At 51.5% G+C, this 22,469-nt stretch overlaps 1 protein-coding gene across 2 annotated transcripts in view; it reads left to right on the top strand.

Moving 5' to 3' along the window:
• The window catches only part of PAXIP1 (PAX interacting protein 1), a 41,135-nt gene that overhangs the window by 5,796 nt on the left and 12,870 nt on the right, over positions 1-22,469 (top strand). For both annotated transcript variants that reach the window (XM_070788464.1, XM_070788463.1), the window contains 6 exons: positions 1,855-1,898; positions 3,526-3,589; positions 10,017-10,130; positions 12,827-13,465; positions 19,211-19,676; positions 20,151-20,245. In XM_070788464.1, the coding sequence (XP_070644565.1) occupies positions 1,855-1,898; positions 3,526-3,589; positions 10,017-10,130; positions 12,827-13,465; positions 19,211-19,676; positions 20,151-20,245 (1,422 nt within the window). The remainder of the gene's footprint in view (positions 1-1,854; positions 1,899-3,525; positions 3,590-10,016; positions 10,131-12,826; positions 13,466-19,210; positions 19,677-20,150; positions 20,246-22,469) is intronic.

The raw sequence follows: 22,469 nt of genomic DNA, 5'->3' as shown, positions 1-22,469 counted from the left end.
CAGTAGTCGTGGCTCCTGGGCTCTAGAGCGGAGGCTCGGTGGTCGTGGCTCTGGAGCAGAGGTTCAGTAGTCATGGCTCTGGGCTCTAGAGCGGAGGCTCAGTAGTCGTGGCTCTGGGCTCAGCAGTCGTGGCTCTGCTCAGTAGCCGTGGTTCCTGGGCTCTAGAGCGGAGCCTCAGTCATCGTGGTGCAGAGGCTTAGTTGCTTTGCAACATGTGGGATTGTCCTGGACCAGGGATCGAAACCATGTTTCCCGTGTTGGCAGGCAGATGCTTCACCACTGAGCCACCAGGGAAGCTTGGCACCAAGAGTTTTTAAACCTTTTGTTTTGTGGAAATGCTTTCCCCAGTGGCCTTGGAGGCCTCATTGAAAGCGTTAATTCTGCTGACTTGCAGTGGCTTTATTTTGTGTATTGTTGCTTGCTTTGGGGATAAACAGCTCCCTGTTACTGTGCTTTTCTAGCTCTCCACTTCTGCTTTGGTACGAGAGTGTTCTCCTCAGCTGCAGTGTCTTATCTAGACTTACCTGGATGAGGGGGTCGAGGTGAGTCTGTTTATGACGACTTTGAAGCAGCCAGCCCAGCAGTCTCTCAGTGCACCTGTTCTTTCCCCTCCTGCAGCCGCCAGGGGCAGCTTTCGGGGTGACTGCTGTGGGCAGAGTGGTAAGGTGCCTGTCCCCGGTGCCAGCTCCTCTGGCCTGCCCATCTGAGTCACGTGTCAGGGTGTTGACCTGGTCTTCTGCCGTATCCTCCTGCCGTGGACCCAGGGCGGCTGGGGAACTGGTCTCAGGAAAGCCACCTGGCGCTCCACACGTGGTGGCCGCTGAGGGCTTTGGGGTCGCAGCTGAGATGCCGAATGGAGCGGGAGGCGGAGCCTGTTGGGGGTTCCTGGGGGGCTGGCTCCCTCCCCTGTCACTGGAGTCTCCCTAGGGCCAGAGTCACGGGCGACGTTACACACTCCTTCCTGCTTGGTGGCTCAGCCACAGAACCACAACTGGTTGTGGTGAAGTGGTGAAATCAGTGTGAAGTGACTCACTTCACAGATGTCACACATATGTAGACTTATGCTGAGGAATTGCTGATGTTGCCTGGCATAGAAGGAGAGGGCACTCGGATCTCTGAGGTTCTCTCAAGGTGTCTGTGGTATGTTAGACGTGAGTGTCACACAAGCAGCTGAGGTTTCTGGAGTCAGCCGGCTGCTGTGTGTTTTTCACAGTAATTCTGTGAAGCAGACCTACCAGGATAATGGTTAATGCGATTTTCAAAATTAAATGTCAAAGTAAGATGATTATTCAAAAATATAATTTACCCAAAAAGGTAGTAGGTAATGTGTTTTGAGGTTCACAGAAAGATCAGCAGACAGAAAGGCCTCATGTGATTTACAAACACTGTATCTCCTTGGCCTCCTGAAGAAAAACCCCAAAACTCCCACCTTTAGACCAGCCAGGACTCCGGACTCTAGAGGAGACTTGGAGGGGCCATGTGTGCCTGGCACGTGGGTAGGGTAAGCCTCCAGTTGTGAAGACAGCTTCTAGCTGGACGAGAGGCTTAGGCAGCAGCCCAGAGAGTCGGACACACCTGGAGCGACTGAGCAAGTGTGGAAACCTGGGATAGATGCTTCTGTATATATAAGCTTTTAAAGAGCCGGTAGCGTTTCATTCCACGGGTGGGCTTTTCCCCTTGGGGACTAATAGCTAATATTTGACCCTGATGCTTGAAAGCTGGGACTGTAGTCTGGATGCTGTACCACTGGTGATAACAAAGCCTTTCATCTCCAGGAGCAGCACTGGGCGCATGGTGGCGTTTTGAATGTGAACCGGAACTGTGTTTTGATTTGCACTTTGTTTTCTTTTTCAGCCTTCTTGGGTGATCTTGTCCGTTCAGTGTGGAGCTCTTCTCCCGTATCCTTTTTGGGGAAGGAGGGAGGGAGGGGGTGACTCTGGGTCCAAGACTCAAGCAAGCCTCACTTCCTGCGCTGACGTGTGAGTCGGGAGGTCGTGTGTGTCCTGCTCTGTCCCTTCCGTATCCAGGCGTCTGTTCTGATCCTTGTCGTTCCCCCTGGGGGCGGGGGGCCAGCTGTGTGGAGGCAGCTGTAGCCTGGGCCCGAGGCACAAGTTCTCGTTCCACAAATGGGCTCTAGGACCCAGGCAGTCTGGACCTCAGTTCTGTTGTCTTTGGAACAGATGGCTTCTGTGGTCTGGTTAGATGGACTGTTTCTAAAAGTCTCAGTCTCTATGAACCCAGTCACGAACTATTTGAAGAATAGATGGGCAAAGAGAACATCAGGACAGTTTTAGTTTTATATCATGCAGTGTTGTTATTTTTATTACGTTGGATGGAAATACATTAATCCATTTCTACGTTAATTCCACCCTTAATGTGAAGTGTCTGCTTGGGGCCTAGTTCTGCAGACAGGGCCGTCAGGCCCGCGTTCCTGCCCTGGGGGCTGCCCTGCACTGCGAGTTTCCCTAGTGTGACTGGAACACACATACACACTGCCTCCCACACGCACACGCACAGCAGGCAGAGGGTCGCCAGGACTGCATTTCTGCGCCCAGGAAGCTGCCCCTGCGTTGCATGCTGGCTCAGCACGCAGAAGTAACGCTGTAACTCATTCGAGGTCCAGACACTCCAGATTCCTTAAAAAGTCATGTTAGCTTTGAACAGACTGCGAAGTTCAGGCCCTGGAGGTCATGTCTGCTGACAGAGGCCTGTGCCCGGGGCTGCATGCTGTGAGCGCTCAAAGAATATGTTGATGGAGGGTTTTGTTTTTTTTTTAATATTTATTTATTTATTTGGCTGTGCTGGGTCTTTGTTCCAGCACACAGGATCTTTAGTTGTGGCATGTGGGATCTAGTTCCCTGACCAGGGATCGAACCCGGGGCCCCTGCATTGAGAACGCGAGTCTCAGCACTGGACCGCCAGGGAAGTCCCAGGTGATGGAGTTGTAAGAGCCAGAGCTTCAGGATTGGGACGGACCTTGGCAATTACATACATATGCTAATCCTTGCTTTAGTGAAGGGAAAGCTGAAGCTCAGAGTTGTCTTGCCCAAGTTCACAGAGTATGATGGTGCTAAAACTAGAACTTGGGTTCTTTTATGAAAGGTTCTTCTAGGTAACAGGAGTAATCATGCTAAAATAAGCTCAAGACTTCCAGTGTTCTTTTGGGATAATGCCGGGCCACATGTGGCTGTGTGTGTGTGTGTGTGTGTGTGTGTATCTGTGTGTGTGTGTGTCTGTGTGTGTGTGTGTGTCTGTATGTGTCTGTGTGTGTCTTTGTGTGTGTGTGTGTGTCTCTGTGTGTGTATATCTGTGTGTGTGTGTGTGTGTGTCTGTGTGTAGTTGGGTGCTTTTCCCGCCTGCCCTGTGCTCTTCTTTGGCCAGCTTAAGTCTGCCTCTCTGCTAAAGGGATTGAGTGGGAAGCAGAAGGTGGGTGGTGTCCGACGGGCGGGTCGGAGCTGTCTCTTAGTGGAGTAGAGATTGCACTGGTCTCGTCATTTCATTGGACTCTTAATATGTGTGCAACAGAGTAAATGGTTTTTCTCCAGAGTCGTGTCAGATTTTTTTTGGAATCACAGCCTGCCTCTCTCAGGTAAGTGTGGCACAGTTCCTCTTGTGTTATTTACGTAACAGTTCTGAATTTTTGTATGATTGGACATATGTTGTATTTGTAAACCAGTGTTGCTTAACTAAACTCCATATTCAGTATGAGCTTACAACAATTATTTAAGCATTCATACCCAATCTTAAGATTCAAAGCTTTAATGGTCTTTCTAAAGAAAATGGTCTTTCTAATCTAAAGAATTACAGAGATTTAAAACTTGAGTATGAAAACATGTTAAAAGTGAAATTAAAAGGTGACAAGGAGACTCCATTCAGAAATAAAAGCAGAGTTTTTTGTCGTAAGAGGCTCATGCAGACCAGTGAAATGTTTCTATGAAGAGGAATTTCAGTAAGTACAGCAGAACATTCGATGCACTTTGTGTGCCCGTTAACAGCACTGAGGTAAGACTGTCTGCATTGCAAATGTGCGGCAGTGTGTTCAGTGGTGGCCGAGCTGTGGCCAGGCTTCCCCACCCCCACAGGAGTGCACATCGGTGAGCAGTTTTCTAGAAAAGTCGGGCCATGTCAGAGCCGGAGGAGACTCTGTTGTTTTCCTTGCAGGTCTCATGTGTTTAGACGTTTATCCCAAATTGATAGAGATAACGGCAGATTGATGCATAAAGGCAGCATTATTTATGAGAGGGTAAAATTGGAAATAAGCAGATCATCCACGATTTGGAAATGTTTAAGAAACTATTCTGGTCCATTATTAATACATAATAATCTAGCTATCTAGCCAGTTTTGAATTTTGTTTTATAAACGTATGCAGACATATGGGTAATTTTTTAAATGGGGGACAAAGCAGGATATAACATAGTTATGTACAGTATTACATCAACGAAATAAAATATGTAAGAAATATCCGGGAAAAAAGAAACATCTGAAGGGGGACCAAGACATTGGCATTGATGGATTTTGGAGCGGTGCGTGTTCAGTGTCGTTCCGTCCCGGTCTGTCCTCTCAGTCCCTAGCCGGAAACCCTCAGTCTGTAAACAGCTTTTATGAAAAGTCAGGCTGGTGGTGTTCGAGCTTCCTCGGGGTCAGGCGTAGCCACTGGGCAGGAGGAGGCTTGGTTAGCCCGATCTGTTTCTGTAGCGTGAGGACCTCATTCCGTCTGAGGCTCTTATCATGACACTTCGGGTCTCCCCATCTCTGAGGAGACCTTCGAGAACAGGGTGTCCAGGATGTTAGGTGAGACTAAAAGGACTTTGATTAGAATCCTGCCTTCTTACAGCTTTGTGACAGAAGGCTGGAACCGGGTAACATCAGTTTAATACCCTGGATTATCAGACAGACTCAGCTTTTTGTACAGGTGGTGTCCCCACAACCCCTTCTCTGCCCAGACAGTATGTCGAGTGATTTTGTGTTTTTTGTAAATTCTGGAAGTTCTTTAAAATTATAAAATCCTCTCTTTTTTGTTTTTGCTATTTCGATTTAATAGAGATCCTTGAAAAGTTGGCTTTTTTCCTTAAGAATAGAAATTTTGTTGGTATTTGTGTTTTTCAGTGTTTTTCACATCTTTGTAATAAATGTAAATTTATATGATGATGATTTTTAAAATTGGCTAAAATGGAAACCTTTTTAAAATGGGTACTGTGGTTGCATGCAATTTTTATTGTTTTCTTTATACTTCTCTGTATGTTCCAAATTTATAATAAGCATCAGGAAAGTTTTTAAAATGAAAACATTTTATTATTATTACTCCTCATGCGTAAACAATATACTGTGGCTAAAATGTAAAATTTGCATTTAATTATATTTGTACTGATTGGATCTCTGGATTCATGATTCAGAGCCCACTGTCCAGACAAGAGAGGAAGAAGCTGAGGCAGGGAGTCCTGTGGCTGTTTTCAAGGGTCAAGGTCATAGTGACATGGTCTTTAGCAGGCCTGACTTGGAAAAATAAATAAGATTATTCATTGATTAGAATATGAGCACTGCGAATATGAGGCGATTACAGGGTTTTAAATCAAGGATCTGAGTTTGACACCGGAGAGCCTTCTAGTCTTGGAGAAATAGAGATGCAGTTACGTTTGACAAAGGTTTTGGCATATGCAGCGGGTTATACATAGTCAGTACACTTGGTGTGTGAGGGTCGGTGCGCGTGGCTGGGCCGCAGGGGTCACCTGTGAGCTTAGAGAAGGCGGGGCCGTGTGGATGGCAGGGTCCACACGGCCCTGGTGGACGTGGAGAGGTCTGCGAGGCCTGCGAGGCCACGGCACAGCGGGTGGAGCGGGTGGAGCGGGTGGAGCTGGAGGCGAGAGGAGAGGGGAGGTGGGGGCTCCGAGCACTGTGAGGGCGCCGGCCTCAGAGGCCTCAGCGGGGCTGCCTGCTGGGGTGGAGAGGAGACGGGCGGAAACCTGGGTGCGGGAGGGAGCTCCACGAGGTGCCGGCTTCCCTCCTTAGTGCCTTACGTATTTAGTCGAGTGCAGATGTTTACATAAGGACGTTTGGAAAATACAGGGGGAGAGCAAACAAGTTAAAAATCACTTGCATTCCTGTAGGTGAAACTGATCTGAGCGCCCTGAGCAGGAACAGTGGGCGGGGTAGGGATGGGGTGAGACGGGCGCTGGAACCCAGGTTAGCACCGTGTCCCTGAAGACAGCGTAGACCTGAGGAGTGGGTGGACGGAGTTGGAGGGTCTCCGTAAGGAAAGGCGGGGGCGCAGAGGAAGAGGAGCCGACCGACGCTCACAGTGGGCCTCCGGTGGGTGTTCCACAGAAGGGCACGGCCGCGTGATTTCCTTTCCCAAGTTAGGAGCATAGCTGGGCCTGGGCTTCAGAGGGGAAGAGGTGAAGTCAGCCTGAAACCCAGTACTGTCCAAGCGCAGGGACCTGGGACATGCGTGGAGGCTGAGAAGTGCATCCTTGCAGAGGAGGGTGGAGGGAGGCGCAGGCTCAGGAAGACACCCTTGAGTGGGGAGACAGGAGGCTTCAGAGTGAGCAGAGATGCTAGCGGGGGCGGGCGGGGCAGCTCTAGGAGCCAGGGGGTCAGGCCCCACGAGGTTTCATCGCTGGGGCCAGTGGGGGCACGCGGAATGTCAGCTTGAGTCCCTCTGCCCGGCTCAGTGCTGCGGGCAGGGGGCTGGCTGTGGCTGCATGCGGGCTTGGCCTGCATGCACCTCCAGCTCTGGGTTGAGAAAGCTACAGGTGAGGTCAGCGTGGGGGAGAGCGGGGACCCCGGGAAGAACCTGAGAGGCAGCTGGGGTTGACGGGCGGGTGTCAGGGAGGTGGCCCAGCCGGCCGGGGGCTTTCCAGGTGTGCACTTCACCGCGGGGGGTGGCTGGGGCCCTGGTGGACAAAACAGCGGATTTAGCGAGATGGCTGACAAGGGTTTTATGGCCCTGAAGCAGATTGATCAGGTGTGCTGTTCAGACCCCAGACCCTTCGTGCGACCTTCACTGTGATGGAAGTGGTTTTTGTGGGTCCATCGCTCACTGCACTTGCTCTCACCGTCCGTCATTCGTGGCGAAGGCAGCTCTGCTTCATCAGAGTCGATGGCTCAGCCAAGAGTGAGGAAAGCTCAAAGCACGCTGGGGACACTAACTCTGGCTGCTGACACTCGCTCGCTCAGTTGTGAGATGGATACCAAGTGTCTGTCCAGCATGCAGCTGCAGGACCCGCCCACCACGCCTGTGCGGGTGCTTTGTGAGGCGGGAGACAGGTTCCCCTCAGGTGGGGACACAGGGTGTGGGTGGCACCGGGGTAGGGGCAGCGTGGGTAACCTGCCCAAGCAGCCTCTGCAGCACGGGCACATGCAGGCGGGCAGGCGGGGCTGCACCACGGGCACACGCACACGCAGGCGGGCAGGCGGGCTCCGCCGCCGCGGAGGGACTGTTGTTGGCGGTTCTCAGTGACCTTCTGTCTTTTCCCGTCAGGGTGTTGAGATGCTGGAGCTCTTGTTGGAGGCTTCCAGAGCGCTCCAGGGAGAGGTAGGGAAGGGCGCTTGTGCCGGCAGAAGTTGGGAAGCACAGACATCACCCGCCTTCTCCCGAGCCGGTGTTGACGCAGGCTGCGGCCGCGGTTGTCGTGTGCTGGGTAGGTGGTGGGCAGGTCCCTGTGTGTGAGAGCCTGCCAGGGCCTGACTGCACTCTGGGAGGCCCTTTCCATCTGTATCTCAATCAACAAAGAATTTCTTGACTGCCTACCCTGTGCCTCGCACTGTACTAGGCCCCAGCCGAGGTTCTGAGGTCAGGACAGGCCTCGCACCCGAGGCGCTCCTCCCTGGTCGGCGGGCTGAGAGCTCGTGCGCAAGAGGGACGAAGAGGGGCTCACGGAGCTGCACCCCAGGAGTGTCTCGGCTGGAGGCCTGGAGAGGGGGCCGTCCTGGTGCAGAGGGAGGCCTTTCCCCGCGGGGGCGCAGCGAGAAGCACCCTCTACTCAGGGCGGAGGGGGCTCAGTGCCCCTTGGGGGCAGCTTGCTGCGGGAGTGCAGGGGCCAGGGGCGCTGAGCTGAGAGGGTAGTGGCCCAGGGTCAGGGCCAGCTGCCTGGGCGGGGGTGCAGCGAGGGGGCAGCCGCGCACAGGTCGGGGTGGAGGTGGGGTGCCCGAGACACTCTGGAAGCGCTCAGATCTGAGCCCGATGGGTCGAGGAGACGTCCAGGCTCTTTTAGCTGAGCTGATAGATTACTTTAGGAAGATTGCTGTTTTAAAAAAGAAGAGCATTTTTTTCCCCAGTTATAAATGCTTTTGAAAATTTGGAAAATACAGAAAAGTATAAAAATGAAAATTAAAATGTCCCCATGACCCCGTCACCACTAGGTAGCTATTGTTAGCAGTTTCGTGTGGAAAGAGCATTCTCCATCACACTGGTAGAGATTCATTGGACGAGCTGGTGCAGATATGTTCACGTCACTTAATGCGAACGCAGGTTGATGAAGACTGATTCCAGGAAGTTTTCCAAGTTGATACAAGTTAGAGTTTGGGGGCTTGGTCCATGCAGGGCCTCGCCTCCCCCATGCAGCGTTCTTTCAACAGCAGCTTGCTGTGCTCTGTTGAAACCCAGCCAGGGTCCAGGCCGTAGGCTGGAGGACTAGTCAGTGAACTAAAAATAATAAAGCCACGTCTAGATTGGGGTTTTTATTTCATTTGTAATAAAGATTATATAACGATTTATTAGAGTTGTATGTTTTATCATGTAATTAAATCTCACCACCAAATGCTGCAGGATATGTTTTTGTGGAAGTCACTATTAAAAATAACACCTTCTGATCAAGTTTCCTGAAATGTGTCACTGACTAAAGACATACAAAATAATGATTTTAAGGTGACTTTGTAAAATTAATGTGTTCTTGTTAGTATTCACAGAGTAGTATGGAATGCAAAATAATTTCTAGAAATATTTGTAAAATAGAGAGTAGATACAGGATGTTAGATTTTCGGCAATCTGAATAATGACAGTTAAAAAGAAAAAATTTTGTTAAACTTAAAAAAAATTAGCTTGAGACAAAGTTCAGAATTCTTAACTATAATTCACAATTTATAGTAAGTTACCTAAAATTGACTTCAGTGATTATCTTAGAATTAACACCTTTGTTTTCCTTAAATGTTTCTTTTGACTTTCAGATGATAAAGTTTTATTTTTTAGAAATTGTTTTTAGTAGGACCTGCCCTTAGCGAAGCAGTCTAGAGCAGTGGGAAGCACAGTTTGGAGTCAGACCTGGGCTTAGGCAGACCTAGGTTTTACAGTGATCAGCACTGACTTCTGTGAGTTCGTGCGTCCTCTGCTGGGTCACAGGGACGAGGAGCCCTTGGCACAGTTCCTGGCACATAGTAGGCAGGCAATAAATGGAGCTGTTGGTTCTGGAGTGAAAGCCTCTGTCACAGCATAAGCCATCGCATCTGCGTCTCAGCTTCATCACTTGCGTGCGCAAGCATAGGAATTACGCCTTTTATGCTTGCCTCATTTTCTGTGTGCTTGGTAATTATGTTTTCCCCTGAGCTTATACGCCACTGTATTTTTGTCTTTTATTTTTAATTCATTTCATAATAAGCATTTATTTGTTATCCATTAATTCTTAAGGAATCCTTTGAATATGATCTTTATACTACTGTATTGAAACATGTTAAAAAATGACTGAGTTGGAAGATGGAGTGTGGGGTACTAGTTCTGTTTCCCTGTCATCTCGGTATGTAATGAAGTAATCCTCCACTCAGCCCCTAGAGTGTAGACGTAAGTATTTTTTAGTTTATTTGGTGACAAGGCAAAAAAGGTGATGTTTATAAAACTTAAGATAGAAGTAAAAGTTTACTGTAACAAGCACATAGCTGAAAGCTCATCTGTTTTTCCCACTAATATGCTTGGGTTAATGACATTTAAGAAGGAAAAAAGTAGATGAGCACAGTGGTTATGATGTCACATAAAGTGGGCAGGCAAGTCGGTGAGTGTGATGGAAGCGTGATTTCTGGTTCCCACCAGGTGTCGCCTGAGGACCGAAGCGCCCTGTGGGCGATGCTCACCTTCCACGGGGGCGGCTGCCAGCTGAACCTCAACAGGAAGTGCACGCACCTGGTTGTTCCCGAGCCAAAGGGGGTAAGCGACCCATGTACGTTCTCCTTTTAAATGTCTTCTAAGCATTTCCAGTCATCGCATGTCTTCTTTGAACTTCTTTTAAATTAACTGGATTCTGTTTGCAAAAGTTGATAATGTGAGTTTATGTCACTTGTAAAACAGCTTTATTCCACAATGGATGGGAGATGACGAATTTTACTTTGAACCGGATGTGACTTTTAAATACAAAGAAATTTGGGTTTATTTCATGGTGAAGATTGGACAGATTTTTTAATCTTTAGGTTTCCTTTCACATCGACTAAAACTTCAATTTTGTGAAAATGTGTGTTAGTGCTCTTTACAATTTTTACAAAGGGTCGTACTGAGTATAATTAAAACATGCATTTGGAGCAGTTCTCAGTGTACTATCCTTCTTAATAACCTGGAATATTTAAGCGGTGTTTATCTGCTCGAGCCCAGGGCTCTTCTCTAAGCACGGGTGGGGCCGTGGGGATTGAGGTTCCCGAGTGGGGTGCAGGTCAGCAGCGCAGCCCCGCAGGACGTGTTAGGGCTGCAGGCTGGCCTCCCGCCCACCCCAGACCGAGCGAAACAGGACCTGCTGGGGTGAGGAACCCGGGGCTTCTGCTGCACCCCCACATGAAGTGCGAGAACTGCTCTCATGTGGAGGCCGAGCTTTTTTCCTCCCGTGGACAGTTATTTAGAACTAAGTATAGTGTATTCATAGTAGGAAGGTCTTTTGACAAGTTGATGTTCCCATGTCTGTCGTTACCTCCATATTTTTTATTGCCTTCAGTCTGAATCAACACCACGTGTGTCTCCCCCGAGTGCACTGACTCACTGAGTGGGAGGTGGGCGTGCGGGTCTGGGGTGAAGGGGGTGTGGAAGCTGAGAGACCCACCTGCCAGGAGGGGCCCTTTCCCTGGACCCTGGGAAGCAGGGCAGCCTGTGGATGTGTACCGTTCAGAGTGCTCATTCTCTGACGAGAAAGTGAGCTGTGAGCTGGTGAGTGTGCTTTAGCTTAGTAAGGCACATAATCCAAGGAGAAGCTCTGAAAATTTGGGGCGAATCTTAAAGTCTACTTAAGTAAAAAGTTGTATCTTACATGACAATTTAAGAGATAAGTAGTATGCTTTGATTAAAGAGTATAGGGTTTTTTTTTTCATCAACTGGTTTATAGCTGAAAATAAGTCCTTTGATTTTAGGTAGCTAGTTTAAGGGGAATGAAATGTTTATAAGTTTTAAAACTATGAGAGAATACTTGTAAAAGGTCACATTACAGTTGGAGGCAGTATATGAATCGAGTGGATTTGTCAGACCAGCTGAAAGTGAAAGTCGCTCAGTTGTGTCCATGGAATCCTCCAGGCCAGAATACTGGACTGGGTAGCCTTTCCCTTCTCCAGGGTATCTTCTCAACCCAGGGACCAAACCCAGGTCTCCTGCATTGCAGGTGGATTCTTTACCAGCTGAGCCACAAGGGAAGCCGAAGCATACTGGAGTGGGTAGCCTATGCATTCTCCAGGGGATCTTCCCGACCCAGGAATCGAACCGGGGTCTCCTGCATTGCAGGTGGATTCTTTACCAACTGAGCTAGCTGAGTATATACACAAAACTAAATGGCACTTTTAATTTTTTTCATTTTTGATCAATTTATGTAGAAAATACATAAATGGCATGATGAAACTTTTCTGTATTCTTGAATTTTTAAAATGTATTAAATTGAGATGAATGGAGGAATTTAATAACGGCCAAAACACAGGGTATGTTGCTCAGTGTTTGGCGGAGGGAGCCGGTTTCCGGGTGTACATGCTACACTCCACTGAAGGCGGAAGGCGGAGCTGGGGAGGGTCCTCGGGTCCTCCAGCCCGCCCCTGGCCCTGGCGTGCAGCCGGAAGTGGGTATAGTTTATGGCCCCAAATATGTGTTTTCTGGAGAATGGCTGTTAGCCGAGGCTTTAGCACAGGAGGGTCGGAATCTGTCGGTTCACCGAGCCACGTTTACGAACGGGTTCACTTAAAGCTGCTTTATCACATTGCTCTCGCGTAGCGTTTCCTTCGTCTCTCTTCCCTCGGGCGTGCCTTCCGGTTTGCCCTGCCCCTAGGAGCGTCCACCTGCCAGGCGCCCCCGCTCGCTGCCCACAGACCCCGCCGGGCCTCCCTGCCCGCGGCCCACGCGGCTTGGCGCTGGCTTCCGTCATAGTCCCGTCGCCTGTTTGACTTCTGTGCGGAGCTCAGTCGGAAGCCTCGGGTCAGAATCATTGCGGCTTTGTGTTTATAGTAGAACGAGCTTGGTGCACGCCGGTGCCTGGTGGAGCGGTGTCCTCACGCCCTGTGACTGCCTGTGGTCCTGGGGGCTCCGTCCACTGCAGCACGGCTCCGAGCGGCTCTTGGACAGCACGCTGGACAGCAGACACGCCTTTCACTCCTGAGCGTCTCACGGGAGTCCTGGCGCTGCGTGTTGTCAGAAGTTGCGTTTGTACACAAGAATTGAAGCACAGTCTTTTCAGACTGCTGTTGGCACATGCCACGGCGTCCTGTGACCCCTGATACGTGGTTCTTCTTGTCTGCTGTCTGAAGGGGTCTGAGTGGTTCCTGTGGGTGAAGTGGCCACAACGGGAGTTGACTCTTGTCTTCCTAGAGTTCTTGCTTTGCGTCTGTGATGCTAGGAGATCTGATAAACCCCGCAGCTTGTTTGTGTGTGTGTCTGTGCTTCACCCACAGGAGAAATACGAGTGTGCTTTGAGGAGAGCCAGTATTAAGATCGTGACCCCCGACTGGGTCCTGGATTGCATCTCGGAGAAGACCAGGAAGGACGAAGCCCTTTATCACCCCCGCCTCATCGTCTACGAGGAGGAGGAGGAGGAAGAGGAAGAGGAGGAAGGGGCGGGCAATGAGGAGCCTGACTCCCCGAATGAGGGCAGCACGGACGGGAAGTCCAGCCTGGCCAGCTCTCAGGAGGGCTCCCCCTCCGGAGAGCCGCCGTTCTCACCCAAGTCGAGCGCTGAGAAATCCAAAGGGGAGCTGATGTTCGACGATTCCTCAGACTCCTCGCCCGAGAAGCAAGAGAGGAACTTAAACTGGACCCCGGCAGAGGTCCCCCAGCTGGCGGCAGCGAAGCGCCGGCTGCCCCCCGGTAAGGAGCCCGGGCTGATTAACCTGTGCGCCAACGTGCCGCCTGTCCCCGGGGGCATCCTGCCGCCCGAGGTCCGCGGAAGCTTGCTGGCTCCGGGACAGAGCCTGCAGGGCCCCGAGAGGCCCGAGGTGATGGCCGCCTGGAGTCCGGCCATGCGGACGCTGAGGAACATCACGAACAACGCCGACATCCAGCAGATGTCCAGCCGCCCCTCCAACGTGGCGCACGTAAGTCACTCTTCTAGAGACAGAAATGTAAATGTCCGATTTCAGTCTTCTTAGAATATCCGATAATTTTCTGCTTCTTCAGAACAGTTTACATACAAGCAGTGTTTCTTTGCCCGAGGGCGTGTTCTGCAGTCTTTGTGTCTGCACATGCGTGTGTTCAGTGTCGCGGGCTCCCGAGAGAACAGTGACAGGCCCTGACCCCGCTGAGCGGCACACGCCTGCGGCCAGGCTGCCCCGATGGTGGCGCCAGAGGGAAGCCTGAGGCTGCCCGCTGTGCCTTGGTGTTTAGCATGAGCTGTGGGTCGGTAGAGGGCAGGCATGGTTCGCGCAGTGATCGAAGAAGCCTCAGTTTTACTTTACAGTTTTGTGATGGGAGCCTGCTGTACAGAATGGATCTTAAACGCTTCAGTAGCTGTTTTTCCATTCAGGACAAAAAGAAGGCAGTTGAGGTGTGTGTGTGTCCCTATGTGTGTGTAGGGGGGTCCCTGTGTGTGTGTGTCCCTGTGTGTGTGGGGGCCCTCTGTATGTGTGTGTGGGGGGGTCCCTGTGTATGAGGGTCCCTGTGTGTGTGTGTGTGGGGGCCCTCTGTGTGTGTGTGGAGGGGGCCCTCTGTGTGTGTGTGGGGAGGGTCCCTGTGTGTGTGTATGGCGGGGGGGTCCCTGGAGAAAAGGTGGTGAGTGAGGACGAGGAGCCCAGCCCCTCTCAGGTGCAGAAGACAGGCAGGGCGCAGACAGGTCTGAGCAGAAGGGCTCCCCACGATGTGGGTGTCTGGACGGTGGTGCCAGGTCTTGTACCAGCCGCTGGCGGAGGAGGCTCCTTAGGTCAGGCACTTAACCCCAGGCAGCCCTGGCAGAGCTGAAAGCGAGTTTTGGGTGGGGGGCAACCCTCAGACCCCGAGCAGACTGACTCGGCCGTGTCCTGAGGACTGGAGGGGCCTGGCAGGCGGGGCCTTGGCTTCTGTGGTGGGGAGGCCGCGGGGGGATAGTTTGAGAGTCCTGTTGGTTAAAAGTCTGTAAGAAGTGTCCCTCCCTGCCTCCTTGTCTTGGGGTATGCAGTGACAAGTGGATAGTACCTGGTCCTTGAGACGCTGGAGGGGCGGCCCCCGGCCAGGCTTAGGGGTAGTGTGGGGGGGACACGGGGTCAGGGACTTGGGGGGCAAGTGTCCTGACATGGATGCGAGGTTCCGGACACGTGCTGGAGCTGGTTAGGAGCCAGGGTGAGGGGGCACCCTACCCTGGGGTGTTGGCAGAGTGCGCGCGGTGGGGTCTGGCCCCCGGTGAGGGCTGGGCGCTGGGGCTGGCACCCACAGCCCACAGGGGAAGCCGGAGGGGCAGAGCTGGCGCGTTCGGATAGGCGATTTGGGGAGAGTGGCGGCCTCGGAGGGGAAGGCGGAGGGCAAGGTCGCGCACCGCAGCTGGCGGGCCACGGTCTGCTGAGGCGTCTGGTGTGCTCCAGAGGACCTGCACATTGTGTGCTGGCCCCGGTTGTGAGTGGCGAGTGGCGGGAGGAGCGAGGAGGCAGTCAGAGAACGGCAGGTGGTGCCGCCGAGACCCAGGGAGAAGCTGGAGCCTGGGAAAGAGCAGGCACCCCTGTGGGCCCCGTGTCAGCACCCAGCCGTGCAGGGGCCGCGGGGAGGGTGGGGTGCGGATGCGGGGCCAGAGGCAGAGAAGGGGAGGAAGTCAGAAATCGGGGTAGGGGAGGCTGGGGAAGCCTCCGGGGGACCTGCCCTGCGGGCCGGCAGACGCCTCCCTGGGCTGTTCCTTGGGGCTGCCTGAGAGGTGGGGGGAGGGATGCCAGCCTCCTTCTCCTCAGCCATGGAGACAGGACAGGTGTGCCTGGTGCCCCCTCGCCAGCAGCGCAGAGGGCCCTGCTCGTCGGTGATGGCGTTGCCAGTGTCTTTCAAGGGCAGTGGAGCTTGACTTAAATCCCAAGTTCCCTGTACCTTGGAATCTGCATCCTTGGACCTGGAAATGTGCGGTTCGTGGCGGGGCACACGTCTGCCTTCCCGCCAGTCGTCCTGCAGGTGCGACCTCCAAGGAAGACAGTCTCGCTCCGCCCGCCGTGTGGGTGGGGTAGGGATCCGTCCTCACCAGGGCAGGGTTGTAATACTGACCGGAAACCTTTGGAGGAGACCTTCGCGGAGCTCTTTAGCAGTGTCGGAACATTGGGACATTTCACTGCTAGGTGTGGAGAAAAGGAATCTTTGAAAGTTAGAAGATTTAGTTTAAAATTAGATCAGGAGGTTGGGGAAAGACAGCAGCCATCAGAGTCCTGCTGAAATTGGACGTTTCTGGCGGTTAGGAGCTGTGCGTGTGTATGTCAAATGTGGCGTTCAGCGTCAGGAACTTAAATAAGGACTGTGACAGCACAGAGCGACGTCCAGACTTGGCGTGCCCTGAAAACTGTAGTTTGCAGTGTGGCACGCCACATGCTCGCTTAGGTGGACTCAGGCGGGTTTCCAGCCAGACGCAGATTGGAAAGCTGGACACAGCATCTGGTGGCCGGGGAGGGCGCTCCCGGGCGTCTCGGTGGCTGGCGGGCAGGTGCGGGCCCTGTGGGCGGCGCCCACCTCAGGCCGGCTGGGCCCTCGCCTGCCTCTCCGCCTGCCCCAGGCGCGCCGGCCCCTTCAGATGCCACCCTCGGGAGCCCCTCGGGAGCCCTGTTGCTCACGGCAGACAGGCAGGCTGTTGGGTTCGAGGGGGCTGCTGCTGCTGAGGGGAAGCAGTGCATGCACACAGGTTACATTCTAACGGTGGTGGTGGTGTAGTCAGTAAGTCGTGTCCGACTCTCGCGACCCCATGAACAGAAGAGCCTGGCAGGCTGCAGTCCATGGGATTCTCCAGGCAAGAATACCATAGTGGGTAGCCTATATGCCTTCTCCAGGGGATCTTCCTGACCCAGGAACCGAACCAGGGTCTCCTGCGTTACTAACTGAGCTAGCTACAAGGGACGCCCATTCTAATGGTCCCCAAGGCTGTAAAGTGGTAATAACCTCCCTGAAGCCCCCCCTGCCCCCCAGGTACGGGACCAGCGTGTGTCCTCTGTGTGGGCTCCTGGTCCCCTCCCACTCCCGCCTGCTTCTCTGCAGGGTCAGCGTCCCAAGTGCTGTTCTCTGCTCGGCTGGGTCTGTGGTGGGCTTCATTTCTGCCCCACTTGACTGGGTATTTTTTAATACTTGCGTAGAGAAAAGAGTTATCCTGTTACTTAAAAATGTATTTAAATCTGCTTTTTCTGCTCAACTGCGAAGTTTTCAGAGTGCCCGGAGATTCTCCTCTTAACTGTAGGGTGATTCTTAAGACAGATGTACTCAAACTCTTGAGTTTAACTTATTTCAGTTTTAATTTGTTTCATCACTGAATCCAAGGCCTGTTACTCTTGCAAATTATATAATGTTTATGTTTTGGAGTCTGTTTAAGTGAAAGATGTATGTTAAAAACATATTTGAGATTTTTTTTATAACTTTGGTTTATGTTAAAGTTGAATTTCCAGAGTTTTATTTAAATGACAGGGATACAAAAATGGGGATTGGTTGTATTGGTTGACTTTTCAGTTCAGTTCTGTCGCTCAGTCGTGTCCGACTCTTTGCGACCCCATGGTCTACAGCACGCCAGGCTTCCCTGTCCATCACCCACTCCCGAAGCTAGCTCAAACTCATGTCCACTGAGTTAGTAATGGTATCTAACCATCTTATCCTCTGTTGTCCCCTTCTCCTTTTGCCCTCAATCTTTCCCAGCATCAGGGTGTTTCCCAATGAGTCAGTTCTTCAATCAGATGGCCAAAGTACTGGAGCTTCAGCTTCAGCATCAGTCCTTCCAATGAATATTCAGTACCGATTTCCTTTAGGATGGACTGGTTGGATCGCCTTGCAGTCCAAGAGTCTTCTCCAACACCACAGTTCAAAAGCAACAGTTTTTTGGCCCTCACCTTTCTTTATAGTCCAACTTTCACAAACATACATGACTACTGGAAAAACCATAGCTTTGACTATACGGGCCTTTGTCAGTAAAGTAGTTTCTCTGCTTTTTAATACACTGTCGAGGCTTTTTGTAGCTTTTCTTCCAAGGAGCAAGCGTCTTTTAATTTCATGGCTCCAGTCACCATCTGCAATGATTTTGGAGCCCAAAAAAGTAGTCTGTCAATGTTTCCACTCTTTCCCCATCTATTTGCCATGAAGTGAAGGGACTGGATGCCATGATCTTTGTTTTCTGAATGTTGAGCTTTAAGCCAACTTTTTCACTCTCTTTCACTTTCATCAAGAGGCTTTTGAGTTCCTCTTCACTTTCTGCCATAAGGGTGGTGTCATCTGCATATCTGAGGTTATTGATATTTCTCCTGGCAGTCTTGATTCCAGCTTGTGCTTCTTCCAGCCCAGCGTTTCTCATGATGTACTCTGCATATAAGTTAAATAAGCAGGGTGACAATATACAGCCTTGACGTACTCCTTTTCCTATTTGGAACCAGTCTGTTCTTCCATGTCCAGTTCTAACTGTTGCTTCCTGACCTGCATGTAGGTTTCTCAGGAGGCAGGTCAGGTGGTCTGGTATTCCCATCTCTTTAAGAATTTTCCAATTTGTTGTGATCACACAGTCAGAGGTTTTGGCCTAGTCTACAAAGCAGAAGTAGATGTTTTTCTGGAATTCTCTTGCTTTATCTATGATCCAGCGGATGTTGGCAGTTTGATGTCTGGTTCTTCTGCCTTCAGCTTTAACATCTGGAAGTTCTCAGTTCATGCACTGTTGAAGCCTGGCTTGGAGAATTTTGAGCACTATTTTGCTAGCGTGTGAGATGCGTGCAAGTGTGTGGTAGTTTGAACATTCTTTGGCATTGCCTTTTAGTAAAATCTGTTTGTTACTGTTTTCCTTGACCATAGCACATTGGCTTCCAATTTCTTATGAGCATGTAGGGAAACTTCATCGTAAGACAGGTTTCTTTTGTCACGTCCGGTGCTGAGCAGGTAGTAAAGTAACATGGGATGTGACGTTCTGCGAGGTGATGTCCCTGGTTCCTGAAGCTCGTGGGGTGCTTGTCGGGTGCTTGGCCGACGCCTGTCCCGAGGAGGGGGTGAGCCCGGGGGACGCTGTGGCCGGCGGGGGCTCCAGCCTGAGGCCTTCTGTCCAGTGTGTGTGCACGGGCCTGTGAGCTGGGGAGGGCTGCCCGCATGCACACACCTGGGGCTTGGCCTCTCCTGTCCCTCGTGTGTGTGGCGGAGCAGGGTGGCCGCGGACGAGGCGGGCTGGCGGCTGCCGTCCAGGGCTGCAGCGTCCCGTGCCTTCGTGCGGGTGGGGTCTTGGTGTCCTCTGGACCCTTTGTTTGTTGGGAAACGGCAGCTGTGGGAGGGAGGCTTGGTCAGGCTGTGTGGTCTGGGGGAGGTGGGGGGTGGCGGGGTATCGTGCTCGCAGCAGGACTGTGGGGTCAGCGGGAAAGAACAGCCCCCTGCCAGCAGCCCCAGTCCTTCTGCTCTGGAGCGAGTCAGCCACTCTAGGGAGTGTATCTGCCCACATCTGTTCTGTAGCCTCTTCCATTTTACTTACTGCGTTCCGAGTTTTGGTGAAGAGGTCTCAAGCACGAGCGTGTCCACTTCACTGAGCTGGCAGTGTGTGTGCCGGGAGAGAGGCGAGTGGGCTCGAAGCCTCCTGCTGGTGAGGGTTAGCCCATGGCATGTCGGGTGTGTGCTCCGCTCTCTGAGGGGCCTGTGAGGTGAGGGCAGCAGCTGTTGACGTGCCCTTGCCTGATCTCTGCTTCCAGATCCTGCAGTCCCTCTCGGCACCGACGAAGACACTGGAGCAGCAGGTGAACCACAGCCAGCAGGGCCCCGCGAGCGCAGTGCTGCTCGGCCAAGTGAAGGTGGCCCCGGAGCCGGCCCCGGCGCCGCAGCCCATCCTGCACCTGCAGCCGCAGCAGCTCCTGCAGCTCCAGCAGCAGCATCTGGCGCAGCAGCCCTACCCCCCGCCCCCGCCGCACCCGTTCCCGCCGCCGCCGGCCCACCCGCACCAGTTCCCCCAGCCGCCCCTGCAGCGCCCCCAGCCGCCCCTGCAGCAGCAGCAGCTCTCCCACCTTCAGCAGCAGCAGCTCCAGCACCTGCAGCGCCTGCAGCAGATGCAGCCGACGCCGACGGCCCAGCTGCCCGGCCCGCCAGCCCAGGCCCTGCAGCCCCCGCCGCCCCAGGCGCAGGCGCAGCCCCCGCTGTTCGGACACGACCCGGCGGTGGAGAGTTAGTAACATGCATCTTTCTTTCCCTCTCCCGAAACCCTTGTGCCTGCTCTGAGAGCGTTTGAGGGCAGGCTAAGGATTCGCCTCGAGAAATAGTTAGAAAATGGGGACCATAGTTCGGAATTGTTAGGTTTCTCGGCTCTGGGCCTCCGTCCCCACCCTGAAGTGAACACCGGTGTCCTTGGAACAGCGGGCTGCCGCAAGGAGCGCTCGGGGCGCTCGGCGCCCAGACGTAATCTGTGGTGGCGCCCGGCTTTGAGTCACGTGATGGGGGTGATCGAGTAGCTCCATTTGTAGCAGCTGCTGCTTTTGAGGGCCTTCTGCAGAGGTCCTTGACTGGTGGAGACGTCACGGGCAGGCGTGACTAACTTCATAGATTCACGTTGAGCTCTGCAGAGTGCGCCTTCTCATGTTCTGTGCACACGTTCACAGCACGCAGGCTCTGATTCGTTTTCCTTGTGTGATTCTGTTCTAGTCCCAGAAGAAGGCTTCCTACTGGGGTGTGTGTTTGCAATCGCAGATTATCCAGAGCAGATGTCTGACAAGCAGCTGCTGGCCACCTGGAAAAGGGTGAGGTCACTGAGATACACACACCTGCGCGCGCGCACACACACACACACGCACACACACGCACACACACACACACGCGTGTACCTATGCCTATACTCACACTGGGTTGGCCAAGAAGCTTGTTGGTTTTTCTGTAAGATGGCTCTAATATTAACTGACTTTAACTTCGTGCAGAACAGTTTTGTTAGATTGTTCTGTGACAGCTGTCTTATCAGCTTGTATTCTTTTAAAAAGTTATCAAAATTGGTGAATTTCTGTGTAGCCATTTTAATATTGAAGATGAAAGAAACAAAGGAATATTCTTGGCATATTATGCTTAATTATTTCAAGAAAGGTAAAAACACAACTGAAAAGGAATAAAAGAGAGCTTTGTACAGTGTTTGGAGAAGGTGCAGTGACTGATCAAATGTGCCGGAAGTGGTTTGCAGAGTTTCCTGCTGGAGGTTTCTTGTGGACGGTGCCCCGTGGCTGGGTAGACCAGTTGAAGTTGATAGTGAGCAAATCGAGACGTTAGCTGAGAGCAGTCAACATTATACCGCGTGAGGCGGCCGGCACGCTCAGGGTGTCCAGGCCCAGCACTGAGAGAGGTGCACCAGCCTGCCTGTGCTCATTACTTTGATGTTTGGGTTCCACACAAGGGAAGCGGAAAAAACCTTCTTGACCTTTTCTTCACATGCAGTTCTGTACTGAAACGTAGCAAAAGACGTTTTGTTTTTAAAACAAACTGTGACCAGTGGTGAAAAGATACTGTACAATAGTGAACAGAAGAGATTTGGGGGCAAGTGAAACGAACAACCACCAGCCACACCAGAGAAGGTGATGTGTGTATGGAGGGGGTGGAAGGGAGTCCTCTGTTGTGGCTCCATCTGGAAGACCAAAGGGTTATTTCCAACAAGCACTCCTCCCGATTAGACCAGCTGAAAGCAGCCCTGTGTGAAGAGCACCCGGAATTAATCAACAGAAAACTTACACGCTTCCATCAAGATAACTCAGACCTCATGTTTCTCCGATGTGTGATGACCAGGCAAAAACTGTGAGAGCTTGTCTGGGAAGTTCTGATTCATCCACCATATTCACCAAACATGGCACCTTCGAATTTCCATTTATTTCGGTCTTTACAAAATTCTCTCATTGGAAAAAAATTTTTCCCTAGAAGACTGTAAAAAGGCACCTGGAACAACAGTTCTTTGCTCAAAATGGTAGAAAGTCTTGGGAACGTGGAATTGTGAAGCTGCCTGGAAAGTGGCAGCAGGTACTGGAACAAAACGGTGAACACGTTGTTCAACTTCTTGGGCCGCATTAAAAATACGTCTTTTAGTTAAAAAAATCAAAAGAACTTTTTGGCCAACCCAAGAAAGTTCTCGCCCTTTTGGTAACAGCGTTCCCCTCAGTGCCACACAACCATGCAACCACTGCAATTGGGATACAAGACGGTATGAAAAAATTCAGAAAGTAAATTTAACTTCATGTTGCTTTGCTTCCTTTTTTTCTCTTTAGGATATAGTTTCTTTTTTTTTTTACTATATTTATTTTTTTTTAATTTTATTTTATTTTTAAACTTTACAGTATTGTATTGGTTCCGCCATATAATGAAATGAATCTGCCACAGGCATACACATGTTCCCCATCCTGAACCCTCCTCCCACCTCCCTCCCCATACCATCCCTCTGGGTCGTCCCAGTGCACCAGCCCCAAGCATCCAGTATCGTGCATCGAACCTGGACTGGCGACTCGTTTCATATATGATATTATACATATTTCAGTGCCATTCTCCCAAATAATCTCACCCTCTCCCTCTCCCACAGAGTCCAAAAGACTGTTCTATACATCAGTGTCTCTTTTGCTGTCTCGTATACAGGGTTATTGTTACCATCTTTCTAAATTCCATATATATGCGTTAGTATACTGTATTGGTGTTTTTCTTTCTGGCTTACTTCACTCTGTATGATAGGCTCCAGTTTCATCCACCTCATTAGAACTGATTCAGATGTATTCTTTTTAATGGCTGAGTAATACTCCATTGTGTGTATGTACCACAGCTTTCTTATGCATTCATCTACTGATGGACATCTAGGTTGCTTCCATGTCCTGGCTATTATAAACAGTGCTGCGATGAACATTGGGGTACACGTGTCTCTTTCAGTTCTGGTTTCCTCAGTGTGTATGCCCAGCAGTGGGATTGCTGGATCATAAGGCAATTCTGTTTCCAGTTTTTTAAGGAATC

Source organism: Bos indicus, chromosome 4 (genome assembly GCF_029378745.1).
Source record: "Bos indicus isolate NIAB-ARS_2022 breed Sahiwal x Tharparkar chromosome 4, NIAB-ARS_B.indTharparkar_mat_pri_1.0, whole genome shotgun sequence".
NCBI classification, from domain to species: domain Eukaryota; kingdom Metazoa; phylum Chordata; class Mammalia; order Artiodactyla; family Bovidae; genus Bos; species Bos indicus.
Note: the sequence above shows the minus strand (reverse complement) of the source record. Positions and strands in the feature narration are given on the sequence as shown.